At 42.6% G+C, this 20,964-nt stretch overlaps 1 protein-coding gene across 2 annotated transcripts; it reads left to right on the top strand.

Annotated features, from left to right (window-relative positions):
* The first annotated feature begins 9,287 nt into the window (after positions 1-9,287).
* On the top strand, positions 9,288-20,054 carry NGB (neuroglobin). 2 transcript variants are annotated; one of them, XM_072622368.1, is made up of 5 exons: positions 9,288-9,979; positions 12,316-12,412; positions 14,763-14,874; positions 16,279-16,398; positions 18,717-20,054. In XM_072622368.1, the coding sequence occupies exons 2-5, from the start codon at positions 12,393-12,395 to the stop codon at positions 18,849-18,851; spliced, it is 387 nt and encodes a 128-aa protein (XP_072478469.1). In that variant the 5' UTR covers positions 9,288-9,979; positions 12,316-12,392; the 3' UTR covers positions 18,852-20,054. The 2 variants fall into 2 exon arrangements, with proteins under 2 accessions (XP_072478469.1, XP_072478468.1); XM_072622367.1 differs by lacking the exon at positions 12,316-12,412 and having other exon boundaries at positions 9,289-9,979.
* Positions 20,055-20,964: the final 910 nt, after the last annotated feature.

Raw genomic sequence — 20,964 nt, 5'->3', positions numbered from 1 at the left:
CAGGATTAACTGGTCTCCCTGAAGAAGAAAGTAGAAATGTGGTTTTGGAGATTGACCAGTAGAGCACGTGGTGGTATGGCCATTATTGCACCTATGACCAGGGGAATAGTGTATTGTCTTGCTACTGGAAAGCAACATATTGGGTTGGGTTTAGGGCCCTGTCAACATATAGACATCTTGGAAGAGACTCAGACCAATCTCAGATAATTAGGCTAACAAAGGGATTAACTGATGAAGAAAGATTAAAAGAATAAAATTTAGGAATAGAGGAGTAAAAGGTTCTTCCAGTGGCACTTTCTCATGTGCCAGTGATTTCTCCACTATATCACCAACTTATGGGAAACATAGTAGGTACAGACTGACACAAATACAGACTTATTTCCTATTGTCCACTAGAAGAGAGACACAGCTAGAGAGAACTGTCCCTAGTTAAAGCCTATGGCACATACTCTTGTGGTTTAATTTAGAGTATAAAACACAAGTGACTTTAGAATCTATATGCTCTGTACAGAGAAGCAGCATAATCCAGATAGAGAAACTCTATATCGAGGCCAGGATCTTGAAGGATGGGAGATAAAAGGCTGATTTTGATACCCAAGCTGCTGCCACTGAAAAGGCTAGTGTTTCTTGGGATTGCAAGTGCTTTTCACATGACTATTTCTTGAATTGTGCTGGTGACACCATCATCTCAAATGACCTAGCAAAAGACATGTTCTTCTGTATTCCTGGAGATTAGGGCTATGTCCCTAGCAAGTAAATCTGTGGGTATTATCAGTACATGGGAGTTCAAGTAACCCTTCAAAACCCCAAATGGAGGAGAGATGGGTCCTGGCTTCAGTTCTGTTGAAGTTCCTAAAAGTTCTAGTGGCCTGAGAGTATGAAGACCTGCATTAGTTCTGATTCTGCCATTGACTACGTAATTGACTTCAATGAACATTAAATGTCTACTGTGTGTAAGGCACTATGCCAGTCACTGGATATACAAAAACAAAATTAGATCTTGAGGAGTATACAGTTTACTGAGGACATGGTCAGGAATGAAATATATGCCTGGATAAATATGAGAAAATATGAGGAGGAAGTGAGAATGATTGATGCTGGGGAGGGGGTGGGGAAGAGGGAAAGGAGATTGGGATCAGGAAAGATATTTTTTAGGAGATGGTACTGAAGCTGAGCCTTGAAAGAAGTTAGGGGTTGTAAGAGGCAAATGAGAAGAGATTACATTCCAGGTGTGGGACAGCCTGTGGAAAACCAAAGAGATGCAATTTTGAGTTCAGGTAAAAACTAGTTGGCTGGTTTGGCTGGAATGTAAAGTATGGGAAGGAGTGTAATGTGAAAAAAAGGTCTGGAAAGGGAGGAAGCTGGATTGTGGAGGGCTTTAAATACCACTCTGAGTTGTCTGAATATTTTCCAGGAAGCAATAGGGAACCACTTAGGATTTTTTGAGCAGGGGAGTAACAGGATCTGACCCTGTTATAGGAATATTCTACTGGTAGCTATGTAGAGGATGGATTGAAGAAGATTTAGGGAGACCAGTTAATCCTGGACAAGTGACTTTACCTTTCTAAACCTCAGTTTCCTCCTCTACAAATAAGTCTTGCACCAAAGTATCTGTGAGGTTTCTTCTAGCTGTAGCAATCTGGGAGTCTCTGACTTGTGGAATCCAAAGTTATTGATGGGATGCACAGTCATTATCAAAGCTAACCTTATCCTATAGGAAACAGACTATAAAATTAAATGGATTTGTTTCTGCCATAGACCAAGTATGATCATGAACAGAGAAGAGGACTGGGTGTGGAGCCAGGTGGTTGGCTGTGAGAAAGAGGGGCTATGGTAAGCACCTGTGCCCACACTGTAGCAGGACTGACCCCGTAAGTGGAGGAGGCAAACACTGAGGCTGTGATTTTAAGGTGCACGGGGAAGATCCCCAAAGGTTTCCCGTTAACTTGCTGAGGGACTTAATTTCCACTATTCCTTTATATTAAAGCATTATCTTTTCTTAAAATTGTATTTGCCTCTGTGAGCAGTAGGTAATATATTTAATCATTATTAAATCATCTCTAGAGTGGAGTGGGGGGAGGGAAGGAAAAAAAAGAAATTGACGTGATGATTTTGTTGTATATTTGAAAGGAATAGCCAGTTGTGCATGACAGATTTGCAGTTTCATGTGCAATCATCTTTTTATTATGCTATCTTATAGAAATGCTCATTTTATTTCATAAATTAAAAATAAAATAAAAGTCATTATTGGCCATTAAAATCTTTCAGTTTCTTAGATCTTTTCTAATAGACTGAAAGGAAGGCTTTTCTGAGTGAGATACAGATTGGGTGAGGGGAAACACAGAGAACAGGGAAAAGGGGGAGGGAAAGGCCAAGGACATAGATATTGCTAAGAAGGGCAGGGCTGGATGGTTCCCTGAACAACCAGGGGCACAAAGGGATGACATTAAGCATATGGATATGTTTGAGGGAGGGGCATAACACGTTGGTGCAGGAACAGATGCTAATCAAGGAGAGGATGTATCTGCACTGTCTTGAACCTGCCCTCACCTCATATTATGCCCAGTCTGACTGTGAAGGTGATATTCCCTGTAGGTCAAATCGGTGGGGAGAGAGTGAAATGAGTAATGAGTGAAAATCTCCTTGATTTTCTTCTGGCTTCTCTAAATGGAGGAAATGAGAGGCAAAGAACAGATGCCCTTTAATTAGAAGTGATAGAGGTTAAGATCTGGTAGACACACAGCCACACAGATCAGTTCCTTTCTTCACACTGTATCCCCACAGGTCAGGTCTCTTAAGTTCTTTGCCAACTTTGGGAAGTTCAACAACTGGTTTCCTTAGGGCTTTTGGTTTGCAGATCAGTTCTGGACTAGCCAGGCTTTATTCCCATTACCAGAGGCTCATATGACCTCTTTAGCCATTTTTCCCTCTCCTCAGAGAATCATTGAATGTTATAGTTGGAAGAGACTTTAGACATCATCTCTTTCAACCCTCATGTTTTACAAATGAGAAAACAGGCTCAGAGACCAGGTCTTGACTCATGCTTCATCCATTAGATTTCTGTTTTGATATCTCTAGCACCATGCATTTCCTTCTACCACTTCAGCTGCTTTTTATACCTGAGAACTTTGTAGGGAATCTGCTTCTTCCCTTCTAAGTGAGAAGAAGTCCTGGCACCTTCTTTTCCTTCCCCACTGCCATCCTTTTGCCCTCTCCTCTTTCTCTTCTCTCTCAAGACTTGGGGTGAGGAAGAGGGGATAGAACATGGTCTGAGTGAGAAGAGATGTACGTGTGACCTATTTCAGCTCTTTGTAGGAGTGGGGCCATGTTCCAACTAAAACATCTTTCATGTATCTGTAATGTATTCATGTTACCTTCCCATTAAATTTTCTAGAACAAGCTAGGGAGGCAAAGTAGAGTGAGTACTGGGTTTACAGTCTGGAAGACCTGAATTCAAATCCAGCTTCAGACACTAGCTGGCTGACCTTGGGCAATGACCTCTTGTCTTGGGGTGAGCTCTGCCTTTCCACAGATTGTCCTTTTAAAGTGTCCTTCTGAAGGACACTTAGTGCAGTAGATAGAGTGCCACCACCAGTAGATAGGAGGACCTGAGTTCAAATCCCACCTCAGACACTTATGAGCAGTGTGACCCTGGGCAGGTCACCCTGATGGGCTCCCATAAATAGATAGATTAATAAACAAAGTGTCCTTCTGCCTCACCTTTGCCTCTAGCTAGAATCCTAGCTTCCTTCAAGGCTTAACTTAAGTGCTTCCTCCTGAACAAGAGGTCTTTCTGCACTCTTTTCAGTTTTGTCTGACTCTTCCCCTTTCTAGTTTTGTGAACTTGCAAAACTTGCAATTGTTATTGATGAACCACTATCAATTATCTTTAGGAAGTTATAGGATCAGGAAAACTATCATAGGATTAGATTCATCAAATGCCTAGATTTTTTAAAATGAGGAGAGTTAACTCAATTTCCAATCCTACAAAAATCCAGAACAGATTATTAAAAGGTGAATTTTTGAGTACTTATGGAAGTGATGGTAACTAGGAGTCATCATGGGTTCACTAAGAACAAGTCATGTCAGACAAACGTCATTTCCTTTTTTGATGGTTTTTGACTGCTGGTATATCAAGAGTGAAAAGAGCTCTGTATTTGGAGTCAGAGGACCTGGGTTCAAATTCTACCTCTTCCACTTATTATTTTGTGACCTTGGTCACTTAAAATTTATGGGCCTCAGTTTCCTCATGTGTAAAATAAGATGGTTAGACCAGATAATCTCTTGGGTCTCTTTAAACGCAGACTACTGGCTTTTAGGAAAAGTCATTTGATGATTTCTTATAATATTTATGTGGACAAGATAGATATGTATGAGCTTATGGAGTTAGTCAGATTCATAAATTATTGGATGACTGGGTACAAAGATTGTTGATTAATTGATTGATGTAGACCTGACCTTTAGTGGCCAGCAACAGGTCTTGGTCCTTGGGTGTGCTGGGTTCTGTGTTTAGGTTCAAAAAAAATCAAAAGTATGACAACATGAGAGAGATGATTAGTTAATTTGTTAAGGATTTAACATTTTAGTTAACTATAAGCTCAAGACTGTCAAACCATAAAAAACTTAATATTCTAATGCGTCTGTATTTTCAGTGATACTCCTTCAAGTGGTGTAGGATAAAATTCCCATAAATCTTCCCATGAAGTTAAATATGAGGGGCTTTCTTGCAGATTACCCCACAAGAGGTCTCTAATGAAGGGTCCCATGAATCTGTGGGAGACCGTCCACAGAATAACAGCCAGGATGCTGAGGGCCTTGAATCTATCTCATATGAGAAGTGTTTCAACTGAACATGTTTTGTGAGATATATATATATGTATATATATAATATATACACATACACTCATACATACATGCATACATACATACGTATACATATACACATAAGTATGTATCCGAAGAGTTGGCATTGGGAAGAAGGAAAAGACTTGTTCTAGTTGGTCCCAGGACAGAATAGAACCAGGAATGCCTCCCAGATTGACTAAAATGATAGAAGAGGAAAGTGACAAATGCTGGAGAACATGTGGAAAAGTTGGCACACTAATCCATTGCTGGTCCATCTGTGAGCTGACCCAACCATTTTGGAGAGCAATCTGGAATTATGCACAGAGTTATTAAACTACCCTTTGACCCAGCAATACTTGATCTATTTCCAAAGATGATTAAGGAAAAACGAAAAGAACCTGTGTTCTAAAATGTTCATAGCAGCTCTCTTTGTGGTGGCCAGAACTGTAAATTGCAGGGATGCTCATCAATTGGGGAATGGCCAAACAAGTTACAGTATATATGATTGTGATGGAATACTACTGTAATGTAAGAAATGATGAGCTCAATGATCTTAGAAAAACGTGGAAAGACGTACAAAATAATGAAGAGCAAAATGAGCAGAACCAAGAGAACATTGTTTACATTGTAACAGCAACATTGTTTTAAGAATGACTGAGTAAATAAATTATTTTGATTATTATAAATACCCAAATTAACTATGAAGGACATATAAAGAAAGATACTCTCTCCATCCAGAGGAAGAACAGATTAAATAGAAATAGGTATAGAATAAGTATGTAGAAGCATGTATAGAATAATTTTACCCCATCTCTAGGGTGGGACCAAGGGGGGAGGAAAGAAAAAAAGAAATTTACATGATAATTTTTTTGCATATTTGAAAGAAATAGCAAGCTGTGCATAGTAGATTTGCAGTTTCATGAACAATCATGTTTTTATGTTATGGAAATGTTTGTTTTATTCCTTAAATTAAAAATAAAATAAATTTAAAAGTAAACAATGAGTGGTAGTTGCAAAGAGACAAATTTAGGCTTGATATCAAGAAAAGCTCCCTAATAATTAGAGTTATCCATAAGTGTAATGGGGAAATGATATATTCCCTCTAGTTGGATGTCTTCAATGAGAGGTTAGATAACCACCTCTTGAGTAGGTTGTAGAGATTCCATTTGGCATAAGGGTTAGACTAGAGAGCCATTGGGTGCTTTCAACTCTAAAATTCTGGAATAATATTATGGAATATTATGTCAATGTAGTACTCAAGCTGTTTCCTGTTATCTTTCCTTCCCACTACTGGACCAGCCCTTCTTCTTTTTTGTTTTTTAATTTATGTAGTCTTTTATTTTTTCATATACTCAATCTTTCATGAAATGCTGCAGTCTATTTATAGCCATCATTCTTCTCTCCATTACTCTTGTGGTATTCCCTTTATTTACCAATAGAAACTTCACTGGAAGTATATTGGTGTTACAAAGATGGGATCTTATTTCATGGAGAAATTTGGGGTCATAGAAATTGCTTCACAATTCCTGAAATGAAACCCAACCTGCTTGCTTTCACCTATTCAGTTCTCTGCCCTGGATATATCTGCTTTCTAAGGACCAACCTAGTTAAGAGTAGCCCAGTGATGAAATTTTGGCCACTAGTCATTGAAACCCATGAAACAAAGGAAAATACCAAATGACCCTCAGTCCTGTGAGGTGCCCCCTTTTGATCCTGCAGTGACAGTGTCAGAATGGTGCAAAAGAGGGAAGAAGATGGTAATAAGCACTCTGATTTTAGAAGGATGATGTAAGGGTATGCCCTCTTAAATATCAATGAAGTTGAAAGTGAAAAAGGGTAAGAGAAACCTTTTAAGATGCAAAAGAAACATTCTATACCCTTAGAAAGTGTTTGAGGCTTGAATAGCTTACTATTGCTTGAATAGCAAGAGACCAAGCCAATGAACATATCTCTGGGCACAGATTGCTTCCGTACCTTTGTTCCCAGTGGCTAATTTACATAAAACTCAACAGGAATCTTGGGTGGTCATCATAAGTTAAGGTTGAGTCAAAAATTGAGTCAAGCTGCCTCTGAACCAGGAACAATTGTTGAGCAAGACTCCAGACCTCTACTATGTCCTGCCTGTAGGTGACAAACCATAGAACCAAGTCTCTATGGGAATCAAAGTCAGTCAATAAGCAATGTTATTGTTGAACTCTATCCACTGTGCCTTCTATTTCTCTGGCATTGTGCAAAGCACTAGGGATACAAATACTGACAAAGGAAAGAGAGTCACTGTCTTTAAGGAGCTTACAATTTAATGAAAGAAAGACTTCTGTCAATCCTGGCTAAGAATCATTGCCTTTTCTGAAACGGGTGCTGTGATACCCAGTTGAGTCAAAGGCTGGATATGGTGAAGACTGTAGATGCCCAGTGAAAAGCCAGGCCCAGGGAGTACACTGGATTAACTCATCCAGCAGGGAGACTACATCTCCTAAAGAGTCCAGCAGCTGAGATTTGCCTAGTCTAGTCTGGTAGCATTCCAGTGGCAAAATGACCAATCTAGTCTAACTCAGCACCAGCAGCAGATTGACCCATCCAGCTGAGATGCCCTACCCTTCAAACAGCTATCCCAGATGAGTGTCAGGCTGAATTCCATCACCAATGACACTCGTGGCAGCAAACCTCATGGGGAATCTTCCAGAGAAAGAAATAAAATCAAGGACTGGAATTTTCCTATATGTATGCCTCATTGCCATTGTATTGAATATGTGATTTTCTTTTCTTCTCACAGACTAGGAGAGCGTGCCTTAGGTTTTAAGAGAACTGCTGTTCTCCCTATGCAATTTGAGTAAACGACTGTGAATCTGTTGGCTAATTGTTAAAGGCAAGCATGCTGGTGGGGTCTTGTGAACCACAATGTTGGGAGGATTCATTGGATTATCACTAAGAAATCTGGGTCACAGCAATAGCTCTTCTGTGGAACCAACTTGCCAGTGACAGTATGAGTTGGGGGAGTGAACTGGAGTTGAGATGAACAGTATGCTACATTAATTGTACTGTTGGATCTCTCAATGAGATATTCTTGTCCAACAAGTTTATATGCTTACTAGAAGAACAATGTGATATATGAGCCAAAGACCTGATTCAGTTGTTTGTTTTTAACCTGACCTGTGATTATATTGGTATAAGGAATTCCTGGTGAAGGAATTTCCTCCACCAAACTGAGATCTACAGTTACTCTTCAATTTAGAGTCTTAGTTACCTGAGCACAGTGAAGATGACTTGCCCAGGGTCACACAGTCAACCAGCATATGCCAGAGGAACTCAGGTCTTCCTGACCCCTAGGCTGGCTCTCTATTTACTACACAAAGTTTCCTAACTCATTCATTTCAATCTTAGACTGCATTAATAGAAGTATGGTGTTTGGAACAAAGAAGGTGATGATTCTACCGTATTCAGCACTGGTCAGACCATGCATCTAGAATATTGTGTTTGTCTCCTGGTGGCACATTTTAGGAGAAAAATAAATAAGATATGATATGTCAGGAGGAGTTAGGAGAACTCAAAATCACATAGAAGGATCTTTTGAAAGAGTTGGGAATGTATATCCTGGAGAAAAGAATGATCTTTTTGTGTTTACAAAAAAAAAAAAAAGATGAGATTTATTTTTCATGACTCCAGAGGGCAACACTTTCAATGAGTGGAAGATATAGTGACAAAATCAAATTTCCTAATGATTCTTGAACTGTGTAACAACCAAGTAGTATGCCTTATTGAATTGCTGAATTCATATTTGCTATTGCTGAATGTATTCAGACAGAGGTTTGATCACTTGTTGGATATATTATAGAGGAGACTCATCCCATTAGACAAGGTGTCTGTTTAGCTGACACTTTTGAGGTCCCTTCCAACTCTATGAAGTCTGTGGTCTCTTTAAATTCAAAGATCTCTGATTCAGTAGCCTGGGATGTAATTAATCTAGGTCAGGATGTTGCAGAGAAAAACTTTATGGTCTGGTTACTTCCACTCCGGGTGATGCAATGAGTTCCTCTACACCTAGAATTATGTTCCTTTGTCCTTGAAATTTTGATATGGAGGGAGATCAATATCTGGACCACAAGCAACTTTCTCAAGCTGGAGGGGAGACACTGCATCACCAAGAGCATCAAGGACCAGTTAGAAGGTGCTCCAGGAAAGTAGACTGGAAGCTAGGTTATCGTAGGGGCACATGAAATAGAATTAGAGCTCAGTGGTCCAACCAGCTCCTATCCTCAGGCCCTCCTAAAAAAACATGCGTGGAATGCAGTATCTTATCCAGCTAGGCCAAGAGGGATGGGGAGCAAAGTGCTGGGGGAATTAGGAGAGTTTGAAAACTGTCCCTTTAAGAACCCTGATAGAAGTGAAAAGGGGAACGCTGTGGCTTTAAGAGCACCAAATTGAGGTGGTGGTGGCGGGGGGATGCTACTGGAAGCTGTTCAGCGCGGAGGCTGCCTCCAGGGAAAGTGGAGGGAGAGCAGCCGCAGGTGTCCCCTGCATTGCCTGATGTGGGCACTGGGCATCGAGGCAGGCAGGACCAGGGGGGTCAGCAGAGGCAGGGAGCACCAGAGGGAGACAGGAAGTCCTCTTCAGCCAATGACAGGGGGCAGTTAGAAGTGGGGAGGCAGCCCCTGGTTCCCGAGCGCACCCCGCAAGGCGCGCGATGAAGCGCCTCTCTCGCTCTCTCTTGGCCTCCGGGAGCTCAGGCTTGGGAAGCTGGGCTATTTAAACCCACGCAAGTGAAGGCAGGAGGCGGGATCCTGCGGGCTCTGGCGGTGGGTGGGATTGCACGTGCTGTGAAAGTGTCCACGCTCACGGGGCGCAGACGAGTGGCGGTCACCTGGGGCAGGGAGGATCCAAGCAGCTCTCAGAGCGCTTGGAGATCGCTCCGGTGCCCGGAGACTGCCAAGGAATTGTCTTCGTCCTTTTCCACGCCCTGAGGGAAGGGGTGTTCTCGGGGAGGGGCATTCGGGCTTTGGTCGCTCCTACTCGCAGCTTTCGGATACCGGACCATGGAGACCCAGAGACTCTCGGGCCCAGAGCAGGAGCTGATCCGAGAGAGCTGGCAGAAAGTGAACAGCAATCCCCTACAGCACGGGATGATCTTGTTTACCAGGTGAGGGACTGGCCGATGGCCCGGGGGACCAGGGGTCAGTGGCCTCCGGCCTCGGGGTTGGTGGGGGAGCTCACCCAGACGTGGAGGAGAAATCAAGAATGAGGATGGACACACATCTGTGATGTGTCTCCCCATCTGCTAATCTCAGCTCTGCCATGTCTTTCTGTTTCCTCGGGATGGGGCTGGGAGGGAGGGAACGGGCAGCCTCCCCCTCCACCATGTGGGATATCGTTTCTTTGAAGGAATAGATTTTTTGGTCTCGCAGGGGTTTTACATCTTCTCCCCTTGGGTCACCTTAGTGCATTTCCCCTGTGGAGGAGAGAAAATCTAGGATTGATTTGCCTTTCAGTTTAGGACTCACCCTTCATTGGGGTAACTTTGCTAACAAGTGGTTCCCGTGGGTAGCAGAGGATGAAGGTGTGTCTGGCATGGTTACCGTGGATGGGGTGTTTTCTTGACTCTCCCTTTCCCTGCCTGTCTTTCGAGCCAATGTTCTGGTTCATTGTACTGCATTCCCCCTCCCCCACCCCCCATCATCTACTCTGCCCATTTTAATCTGAATATCGCCTTAATTGTCTGTGACATGGCAGCCTCCCTACCGGCCAAACCCTGACTCAGGGGAGAAGATCATTTCATTACCTCCTGTCCCTGGGCAGAGGAAATGGTGCCCAGAAGATCAACTGATCCCTCCCCACCAAGTCACTGACTCGATTTTGGCAAAGGTCGATGCAGGACTTTCCTGAGTTAATGAGTAGGGCTGAGCCCCGAGAGACCAAAGGACAGAAAGCCAGGAGCTCCTGCTATCCAAATTCCTTTGGTCTAGTGAGAATTTAGTTCCCTCTGGAGCCCAGCCTGGGCTCAGGGAGAAAGTAAAATCTCAGGACCCAAATCTTCCTCATCACAGAGTAGGGTGTAGAGGAGGGGACAAGACAAGTGTATGCTAGGGGTGGGGGTGGGTGAGAATAGAGTTGGGAAGGAAGCAGAAAGAAGGCTACTTGGGGCAGGTTTGTTCACTGATACTTGGGCAGGAGTTTTACTAGACATTTCACTTGCCCATATCATTGCTGGCAGGAAAACAGCTGGGACACATCTGTAGGGAAATGAGGCTACCTTACTGGAGGATCATATAATCCAAACCCAGAAAGGGTCCTTAAAGATCATCTAGTCTAAGTGTCATTTTACAGGTGAGGAAACTGAGGCCCTGAGAAGTGGTAAGATATACCCAAGATCACACAGTGGGTAGATAGCAAAGCCAAGATTCGAGTCCAGGGGCTCTGACTCCAAATCCAACATTTTTCCCCCTCTGAACCAATGAAGACTTGTTCCTCCTGAAGGAATGCTTCATTTTCCACACAGGGGATTTGGGGAAAGTGAACTTTCTTCCCTCTAGGGTGGGGAAGAAGACTGAAAATGAACCAAATCTGAAGTCCTTTCCACATTTTCAGTTCCTGTATTCTCCTGGAAAATCAGATCCCTTGAGAAAAGACAACCTGGAGGCCTCTGCCCCTATGCACTCCCTTCTTCTCTCACCCCCAGTTCACACTTTTAGGCATAGCAGACCCCAAAGCTCAGTCCAGGGTCTCTCAGTGGGTCCAGCTCATGGGGGCAGGAGATGGATGAGTTGCTCAAAGGGCTCCTTGACAGAAGCAGGTAACCCCAAAGATCAAACAGAGAACTCTTGGAAACTCTCCAGAGCTATATGAAAACTTTACTGCCTCTACTTTGCTGGAGGAGAAGATTTGTTTGTAGTATGGGAAAAAACAGTTAACATTGGTGGACTGAACTCATAGCTTCAGGGCAGCAAACAGCGTCAGCCTGGGGAGGAGGGTTTCCCCTCTTCTTATTTTCTTTAGGTCTCTGCTCTGAAAAGAAGGGGGTAAGCTTCAGTGAAGGAAAGAATTACTTTCCCAGAAAAGAACCTGTCCCCAGCAGGTGGGTTTTTTAGGATGGCACCAACTTGACTGGATGGTGCCTCTTGGATCTCATGGTCACTGCTCCTCCAGTTAAGGTGAAAAGAACACTGGATGTCGCAAGTCGATGACCACATCAGTTCAAGTCATTCTGCCATAAACTAGTTCAGGATCCTTCTCTATAAGGAGGATAACAGTGCATTGCTTACCCTAACAGGCTAGTTGTAAAAATCAAATGAGATACCATAAATAATACTTTGTGAACTTTAAGGAGTGAGATAAAAGCCATGGTAACAATTATGATGATGTAAATCTTGGACATTTTAGGCCACTGGGCAAAGTGAGGGATCCCCTTATACCAAAGATGACGCAAATGTTAAAAGCTGTAAGTTTCTCTTTTTTCTCCCCATACTCTTTCATCTTTAGGTCAGGGGTGCTGCTTTGCTGACCTTACTTCAGATAAGATCAGTTATTTTTCAGAACAGGATGAGGAGATTTGGAAGATGGAATATCATTTTAGATGGTGAGTCCTTCTTAGACTGCCACATTGAAGTAAAGACCATTAGCTTAGGTGGCAGCAGTGTGGTCCCTAAGCCATAAAGGGTCTGAGATACTGGAATGAGAGGAAGTCTTGGCCTTCCCATTTCTGCAAAGGGCTTAGGGCTCTAGGGACTCTGCTGGTGTACACAGAAGTCCTGGGAGTCATTCCTCCCTGCCACATGCCTCATAGGATGGCAGACCCTCTCTGTCAGTTAGGTGGGGAAGGGAGGCTGCAAGGTGAGAAGTGGAGAATGCAAGGACTGAAGAAACCCCCCTATCAATTGCTAAAGGAAATTTGGGAGAGGGGAACTAAAGTTGACTCAAGTGGTATGATTCTGAGGGCAAACAATTTCCTCTTGCTGGGCATTGGTGTCCCTTTATTATAGGCAGAGAAAAACATTTTTCATCAGATGAGGCTTGAGCCCTTTGAGAGCCTTAGGAAAGAGACATAACCAGGGTTTGACTCCAGAGAGTCTGAGAGTGAACATAGAGATATTAGCACTGGAGGAGCCACAGGAATAGACAACCCACCATTTCTCTCTACAAATTAGTGATCCTTTTGTATGGGAAGTGGGATGTAGCTGACCCATGGAAGCATTCGTAAGAGTGGTTCCTGAGAACACTGTTTGGATATGTGAAGATGTCTCATTTGAAGATCCTGTTAGCTGACAGAATTCAAAGGACAGAGCTGTAGAGATTTGGAGCTAGAAGGGAACTCAGAGGCCATCCAGTTCCCTCATTTTGCAGATGAGGAAACTGAGGTTCAGAGAAGTTACCTAACCTGCTCAGGGTCATATAACTAGGAAGGGTCTGAGGTAAGATTTGAATTCAGGGCCAGTATCTTCTTCACTGTACTGTAATGAAGGGGTGTGTGTGTGTGTGTGTGTGTGTGTGCGCATGTGTGTGTGTGTGTGTGTGTGTGTGTCTGTGTGTGTGTGTGTCTGTGTAATGATTGGGAAGTAAATGTGGCATAAAAATGAATTAATAAAACATTCTTAGAAAAAAGTAAAGACTGAGGTTATGAATGAGATGATACTAGTCCCCAACTGATGTAGGTAGGTGATACGGTGGATCGAGTTTTGTCCCTGGAATCAGGAGGACTTGAGTTCAAATCCGGCCTCAGATACCTACTAGCTGTGTGAACCTGGGAAAGCCATTTAACCTTGTTTATCTCAGCTCCTCATCTGTAAAATGAGCTGAGATATGCCAGTGTCTTTGCTAAGAAAACCCCAAATGGGGTCTTGGAGAGGTGGAGATGATTGAAATGACTCACCAACAGTCCCAACTGAAATAAGAGAAAGAAGCAGACATTTTTCCCTGAAAAGTGCCAGTGAGAATAGGATGGAGGGATCTGGGTAATGAGGAAGGGGGCTGAGACAAGAGAACATTTTCAACTTGAATATAGTCTCCTAGCCTGAGCAAATTTAACTGGATGCTGACTGAGTCTCACTTGCTGTTGCTGAGGTCCTTGATAACCCTAATGAGCACAGGTGATTGAGCCTAAGGAAGAAAAAGCTGCAAGACTTCATGGATTCTGAATCTTCCCCCTCCCCCAACCCACAACATACCCCATTGATGGTGACACCATAATTATCACAACTATGATCATCATAGATAATATTTTAATATTTTTAATAGAGCTTTAGAGTTGGCAAAGCATGATACATGTCATTTCGTTTGATCCTCACGACAATCTTGTGAGGTAGGTGCTATTATTATCCTCATTTTACCAACTCAGGAAACTGAGTCTGAGAGAGATGAAGGGACTCACACACAACTAATAAGCTCTCTGAGGAGGAATTCATCAATCATTGCTTACTTTTATACTGTATATCATATTTAATGGACACTGATTTTCCACATCCATCCTCTGATTTCAAATTTTTCAGTATTATCAGAGATATTTTTGAGCTTGCGAATTTCTTTATTTGAATTTTGCCTCCTGATTTTATAACCATAATTGATATTGCATTTGAAATAAGGATTGTGGAAACATGATAACTTTCAGTCTTAGGTTTTGATTGTTTTGCATACTGTGGAATATTGAACAAGCATTGGATTTGGAGTCAGAGATCCTGGGTTCTTACTAAGTATGCCATGTACTAAATATGTGACTGTGGGCAAGTTAGTTAACCTCTCTAGGCCTCTGTTTTCATGTTTTTGGGGGTATCTTTTGGGAAGGTGTTAGGCCAGCTAATTTCTAATGTCCCTTTTATCTTTAAATATGTGATTTTATGAACCCCATGAAGTAGGGAGTAAAAGTATCTCCATTTTACAGATAAGCAGACTGAGGCACAGAGAGATTACAGAACTGTGATCTTTATTTGTTGCAGGTTGTTTGACTTGGAGCCAGACCTTTTGCCCCTCTTTCAGTACAACTGCCGGCAATTCTCCAGCCCCCAGGATTGCCTCTCTTCTCCTGAATTCCTGGATCACATCCGGAAAGTAAGAGGCTAGGGGAAGAAAGATGGGGGTTGGGAGGTCAAGTCTTTTTTAGGGAGAAGAGAGGTCTGTGGAAACCTGAGACCCTAGAGAGTAGCTCCGTCATTCCTCCAGGGGGAACTAGGGATGTGGAAGGAGGGACATTCCCTCTTAGGCTCTAAAAAATGTTCTCTAGCATAGGAGAGGCAGATTTCTGGCTGGGCCCGCCAGTTACCTTTAGAAGTTTTCTCTCTACCTCCCTTCACTATAGGGAGCAAGTCCAACCTTTCCCTCTTGAAGGCCAGCAGTCTGTCTCTCAAACACTTGGCAAGTGAGTTTCTATCTCTCTAATGAAAGGGTGACATCCTGGTGAACGTAGTGAATAACCAACACTTTGAATGTGATGTAGATGATAGAACTCAACAAAGGACTTCAGGGACCCTAAGGCAAAGTGGTTCATCTCACTGGGCCTCAGTTTCCCCTTACTTCAGTCAATGTGGGGGAATAATTGCCAGATGAAGCTTACTGAATGCTTTGAGATCTTCAGAGAAGAGGCATGTCCTTGATTTGGATTCCCTTTTGCCCCTTACTATTTTTGGCTGTGGAGGTTCTATTTAGAGCTGCAGGACTTTATTGGAATGGAGACCCTCTTTCTGCCTTCATCTAGCACTTGCAAGACATAAGGCTGTAGTTAGAGTAAGACAACCTTGCCTTTGCCTTAGGACAGTTTTGGAATTTTTCCAGCAGGTGAAAATGAGGAGGGCAGCTCAAGGCAGAGGCCTCAAACTTCCAGTATTACAGTGAGTGCTAACCAATTTAATTAGCTTCTGACTCAGAATCTGGGTGGAAACTGAGCTTCTGCTGACTGGGCAAGTTGGTCAAATATCCCAACTGGACAACTCCTTCTAGGACCTCTGCATAGGAGATAGTAGAAGCTTTTGGGAACAGCAGTGTAGTTTCTAAGTCATTTTATCATCTCCGGGTCCAGAGTGAACATATCTGTCTCAGCATTTCTTCCTAGGCTCAGAGCTTAAAGGAAGGAAACACATACTATATGCCTGTCTCTGTGCTAGGTGCTTTACAAATATCTCATTTGATCCTCACAACAATCTTGAGAGGTAATTGCTATCATGATCTCTATTTTATAGTTGAGGAAACAGAGGTTGACTTGCCCAGGTCACACAGCTGGGAAGTTTTTGAGGTCAAATCTGAACTCAGATCTTCCTGACTCCAGGCCCAGTACTTTATTTACTGTAGCACCTACATTTGAGGGCTTCTGCTGCTAAAGAGGAAGAATTTGGGGGTGCACTTTTCCTTTCTCTGTCCTCCACTAGACCTCAGAGAAGCATATCATTTGTGCTGACAGGTAAGGGTATGGTTGTCTTTGCTCTTCTAAATGTAGATCTTTCTCTCCTGGTCCTCTGGCAGGTAATGTTGGTGATTGATGCTGCAGTGACCCATGTAGAGAACTTGTCCTCCTTGGAGGAGTATCTCACCAATCTGGGCAAGAAGCACAAGGCAGTTGGCGTGAAGCTTAGCTCCTTCTCGGTAAGGCAACTGCTTACTCTCTGGTCATTCAGACCCAACCTCAACCTCTTTTGTACCCCCTTCTTTTTTAAAAAAAATTAATATTTTATTTTTCACAATTATGTGTTAAAACAATTTTAGCATTATTTTTTTTTTCAAAATTTGAGTTCCAAAATCTCTCCCTCCTTTCCCTTCTTCCTTCATTGAGAAGGCAAGCAATTTGACATAGGCTATATGTGTGTAATCGTGCAAAACACATTTCCATGTAAGTCATGCTGTGAAAGAAAACACAGACTAAAAAAACAAACAAACCAAACCACCAAGAAAAATAAAGAAAAATTATCTTGGATCTCCATTCAGGCTCCACCAGTTCTTTCTCTGGAGATGGACAGCACCTTTCATCATACGTTCTTCAGAGTTGTCTTAAATGCTTGTATTGCTGAGAATAGCTAAGTTATTCACAGCAGATCACCATACAGCATTATTCTTATTGCGTACAATGTTCTGGTTCTGCTCATTTCACTTTGCATCAATTTATATAAATCCTTTCAGGTTTTTCAGAGAGCATTCTGCTCATCTTTTCTTATAGCACAATAATATTCTATCACAATCATATAATGACTTGTTCAGTCATTCCCCAATTGATAGAAATCCCCTCAATTTCCAATCCTTTGCCACTACAGAAAATGGCTGCTATAAATATGTGCATATATGTCCTTTTCCTTTTTGTTTTTTTGTCCCTTTGGGCTATAGGCCTAGTACTGGTCAAAGGGTATCCACAGTTTTGTAGCGCTTTGGGCATAGTTCCAAATTGCTCTGCAGAATGGTTGAATCTACTTCATCCACAGTGCATTAGTGTTTTAACTTTCCCACATCTCCTCCAATATTTGTCATTTTCCTTTTCTGTCATATTAGCCAATCTGATGGGCATGTGGTGGTAGCTCAGAGTTGTTTTTGGCACCCCTTTCTAGTTCCCTTCCTTCCGCTAGTGGTTTCCCTGAGTTGATAATCAGGCAGCTCCTGAAGCCCCTGCTCTGTACCAAGCACTCTGGTTATTTTCAAGAAAGGAGCTTATATTCTGTAGAGAGAGGCAACAGATAGACACATAAATATGTAAAAAGAGCTAGAAGGTAATTTTGGGGAGGGCAGGCAATATAATTTGGGGAGGGATCAGGAAAAGCTTCATTCAACCGACGGCATTTGAACTGAGCTTTAAATAATAAGAACAGTAATAGCTGACATTCATATGGCACTTACTGTGTTCCAGGCACTGTGCTAAGGGCTTTATAATCATTGTTTCATTCGATTCTCACAATAACCCTGGGAGGTAGGTGATATTATTATCCCCCTTTTATAGATGAGGAAACTGAGGCAAACAGAGTCCCCCAGGGTCCCCCAGCTGGTGAGACTGGATTTGAATTCAGGTCTTTCTGACTCCAGGCCCAACACTCTATCCACCACACTGCCTAGCTATCCCTAATAGAACTAGGGTACTGTTCCTACACTCAGGGCCCTGGAAAGAAGGTAAGCTATTCTAGCTATTCTCTTCTAGCTATTCTATAGACTCATGCAGAGAATTTACCATCCCTTTGTTCAACCCTTTGAAGCTAGGGAATAAAGAAATTTTCCAGCAAATGATTTCAGTAAGTATTCAAGGGGGAAAGTCCTGATGAGATGCACTTCAAAAGCACAGGTTCTGCAAGAGGTACATATAACAGGTCAAAAGTAAGGATTTGTTGAAATGAATGGATATTCCCAATTCTTGTGTTATCACTCTTAAGGGCTTGTCTCTGTGCTGGCCACCATGAACGATACCACAGGGAAAGGAAGGGGAAAGGAATAACCACTTATATAGTGATTACTGCATGTCAGGAACTGTACCAAAGGTTTTTTCAAGTATTATGCCATTTGATCCTCACAACTCTGCAAACTATCATTATTCCCATTTTACTGTTGAAGAAATTGAGGCAAATGGAGATTAAGTAACTCGACCAAGGTGACATAGCTATCGAGTGTCTGCAGCTGAGTTTGAATGCAGATAGATCTTCCTGATTTCCACTGCACCACCAGCTAAGGAATGAATGGGACATAACTTTAAATTTTATGTGGATTTGTGGAAAAAGGAGACAGATGCTCAAGAATAATGAGTGAGGTTAGGAGGTAAGCATTTTAGTCTCAGCTCTGATGATATTCACTACCACATAATTAATTGGACCTTGATTTCTCCATCTGTCAAATGAGGATAATCGCTATGTCACAGGATTGTGAAGAAGGTGGTTTCTAACATCTAGAGTGTGCTTCCAATGTCCTAAGTGCTCTTTTGCTATTTTCCTTTGCAGACGGTGGGCGAGTCCTTACTCTACATGCTGGAACAGTGCTTAGGCCCTTCATTCGATGTAGCCATGAGGGAGGCGTGGACACAACTCTATGGAGCAGTGGTCCAGGCCATGAGCCGTGGCTGGAATGGAGAGTAGGAGTCCTCCCTCTCCAAGCCCACTCTCTACATCATGAATCCATCTCCCCTTCCTGCTGGCCAACATACTCACTCTCTCTCTAATGTTGCTTAGGCTCCCCAGTCTTCTTGCCTCCTTCCCCTCTCTCTTGCTCTCTCTCAGGTTTGAGGATCTCTTGTTTCCATCATGCTTCCCTGAGAGCCTAAGAGAGCGTACAGTGGGACTACAGCCCTGCTCCCAGACTGTCCTCCTTTCTTTACTTCTACCAACAGAAGGGAAGGGACTTTTCCCCATAGATATGGCCCCTCATATCCCACTCTCCACCTTTCAGTAAAGGTCATTAGAAAGAATAGAGGGTACCCTAGAGGCAAGGTCTTTGGAGCTCCAAGCTAAGGCAGACCCAATTCTCCCTCTTTCCATCCATCCCTTTCGGTGTTGACTTTCCCTGTGGTTGTCTCTCTTCCCAAGAATGCCAGCCCTCAACCCAATTGGGAAGTTGGCAAACTTTATCTCTGGCTCTTTCTCTTTCTGTATCCCATCCCTTCCAAACACATACTTTCTGTATGCCAAACCAATTGTCTCCTATCCTTACAGCCAACTCCTTAAATAGTAGCTCTTCCCTATTCTCTTGTTTTGGAAGAGATTGTGATCTGATATACTAGATCACACTGAAGTATTATTTCTCTTCCCTGAGGCAGGAGGAGAGCAGTGTTCAGTCAAAGAAATGACTTTCTAATAGTGGAATTTTAGGCAGAGTGGTGGTTTCTCAAAGGAGATGGCTTTTCTAGTCCTCCTTTTCCCTGTTCTTCCCTCCCTCTCTCTGACTCCCTGACCCTTCCTTCTTCTTCCCTTCTCTCCCTCTCTTCCACTTTTCACCTCTTCTCAAATCTACAGGGCTGACTTTCAAAGCTATGGCCCCACCCTAGAGCAATGGACGAGAGATAGGCCAATGTCTGCCATCATCTTGCACGTATTTTTGTCTTTGCTTCCAGCTACTATGCCTTTTTCCCTTGATCCTTGCTTATTCATGCAAGCAGCAATTAGAGAAGCTATAGGTTTCTAGATATTTCTTCCTTCCCTACCCTAGGTGTGCCTTGTCACTTAATGAGTGTCTCCATCTTTTTGTCCTCATTCACTTATTCTACTGATGAAGTAGCTCTTCAGCCTCTGCTCTGTGCTGTGGTTATGTAAACCTCATAAGAAATAAATCAGTTGTCTGTGCAACTCTTTGATTTCTCTGGATTTATTGTTTTTAGATGGGTATGTGTGTGAGATTCAAGGACTGTGGATATCAGTGTGTTTTACAGATAAAAGGAAAAGCCAGAACTGGGAAAGCTAAGACAATACTAAGAAGATAATAAAGGAATACTAGACTTAGGACATTCTTGGACACTGGGAGTCAGGATAAAGATGTGGGTTTGGAGGTCAGGTGGGCAATCAAGTCAAGAAGCACCAGGATGCTGGAGGTCAAAGTGGGACAGAGAGTCAGAAACTAGGTAAGCAACTGAGACAGTTGACCCATGATCTTACCTTGGGTCTGAGGGGGAGAGAGTGGGAGAGTGAGAGGAGAAGACCTTCCCAAGAAACAGAAACATTAATATATGAAGCTCAGGTCTTGGTCACCATATCTTAAGATCAAGAATCCACTGTAAAAACTGGCAACATTCTGAGGAAATGGTATCTGGAAAGGGAGAAAAGGGATCAACTTGATTATTTGACACTTGAGGAAGCTGAACTATATCCTGTGTTTTCCCATTCAGACACCAGGAAAAAGAGAATAGTCTGCAACCCATAGGCTAGCAGAATGATTTCAATTCTTGGGAAAATTCTAGAATGGTCATTAGAGAGCTGATTGGTGAACAAATTGCTTGGCAAATGAAGCAGTGACCACAGCACCAGCATGGCCTCGTCATGGATCGGACATGCCAGGCTAACATTATTTCCTTTTTTGACAGGGTCACTAAACTGGCAGGTGGTAAAAGTGACATAGCTATGGTTAATCCAGCTATTAGAGAAACATTTAATAAATAAATCATGTTATCCTTGACAGGGAAAGGGGAGAAGATAGGGAAATAGGGAATTTGGAACAGCTTAAAGAACTGGACTCAAAGATTTGATGTTTCAATGTCAACTT

The sequence above is a fragment of the Notamacropus eugenii genome, chromosome 7 (genome assembly GCF_028372415.1).
Source record: "Notamacropus eugenii isolate mMacEug1 chromosome 7, mMacEug1.pri_v2, whole genome shotgun sequence".
In the NCBI taxonomy this organism is placed as follows: Eukaryota; Metazoa; Chordata; class Mammalia; order Diprotodontia; family Macropodidae; genus Notamacropus; species Notamacropus eugenii.
This window is presented reverse-complemented; position numbering and strand designations above follow the sequence as displayed.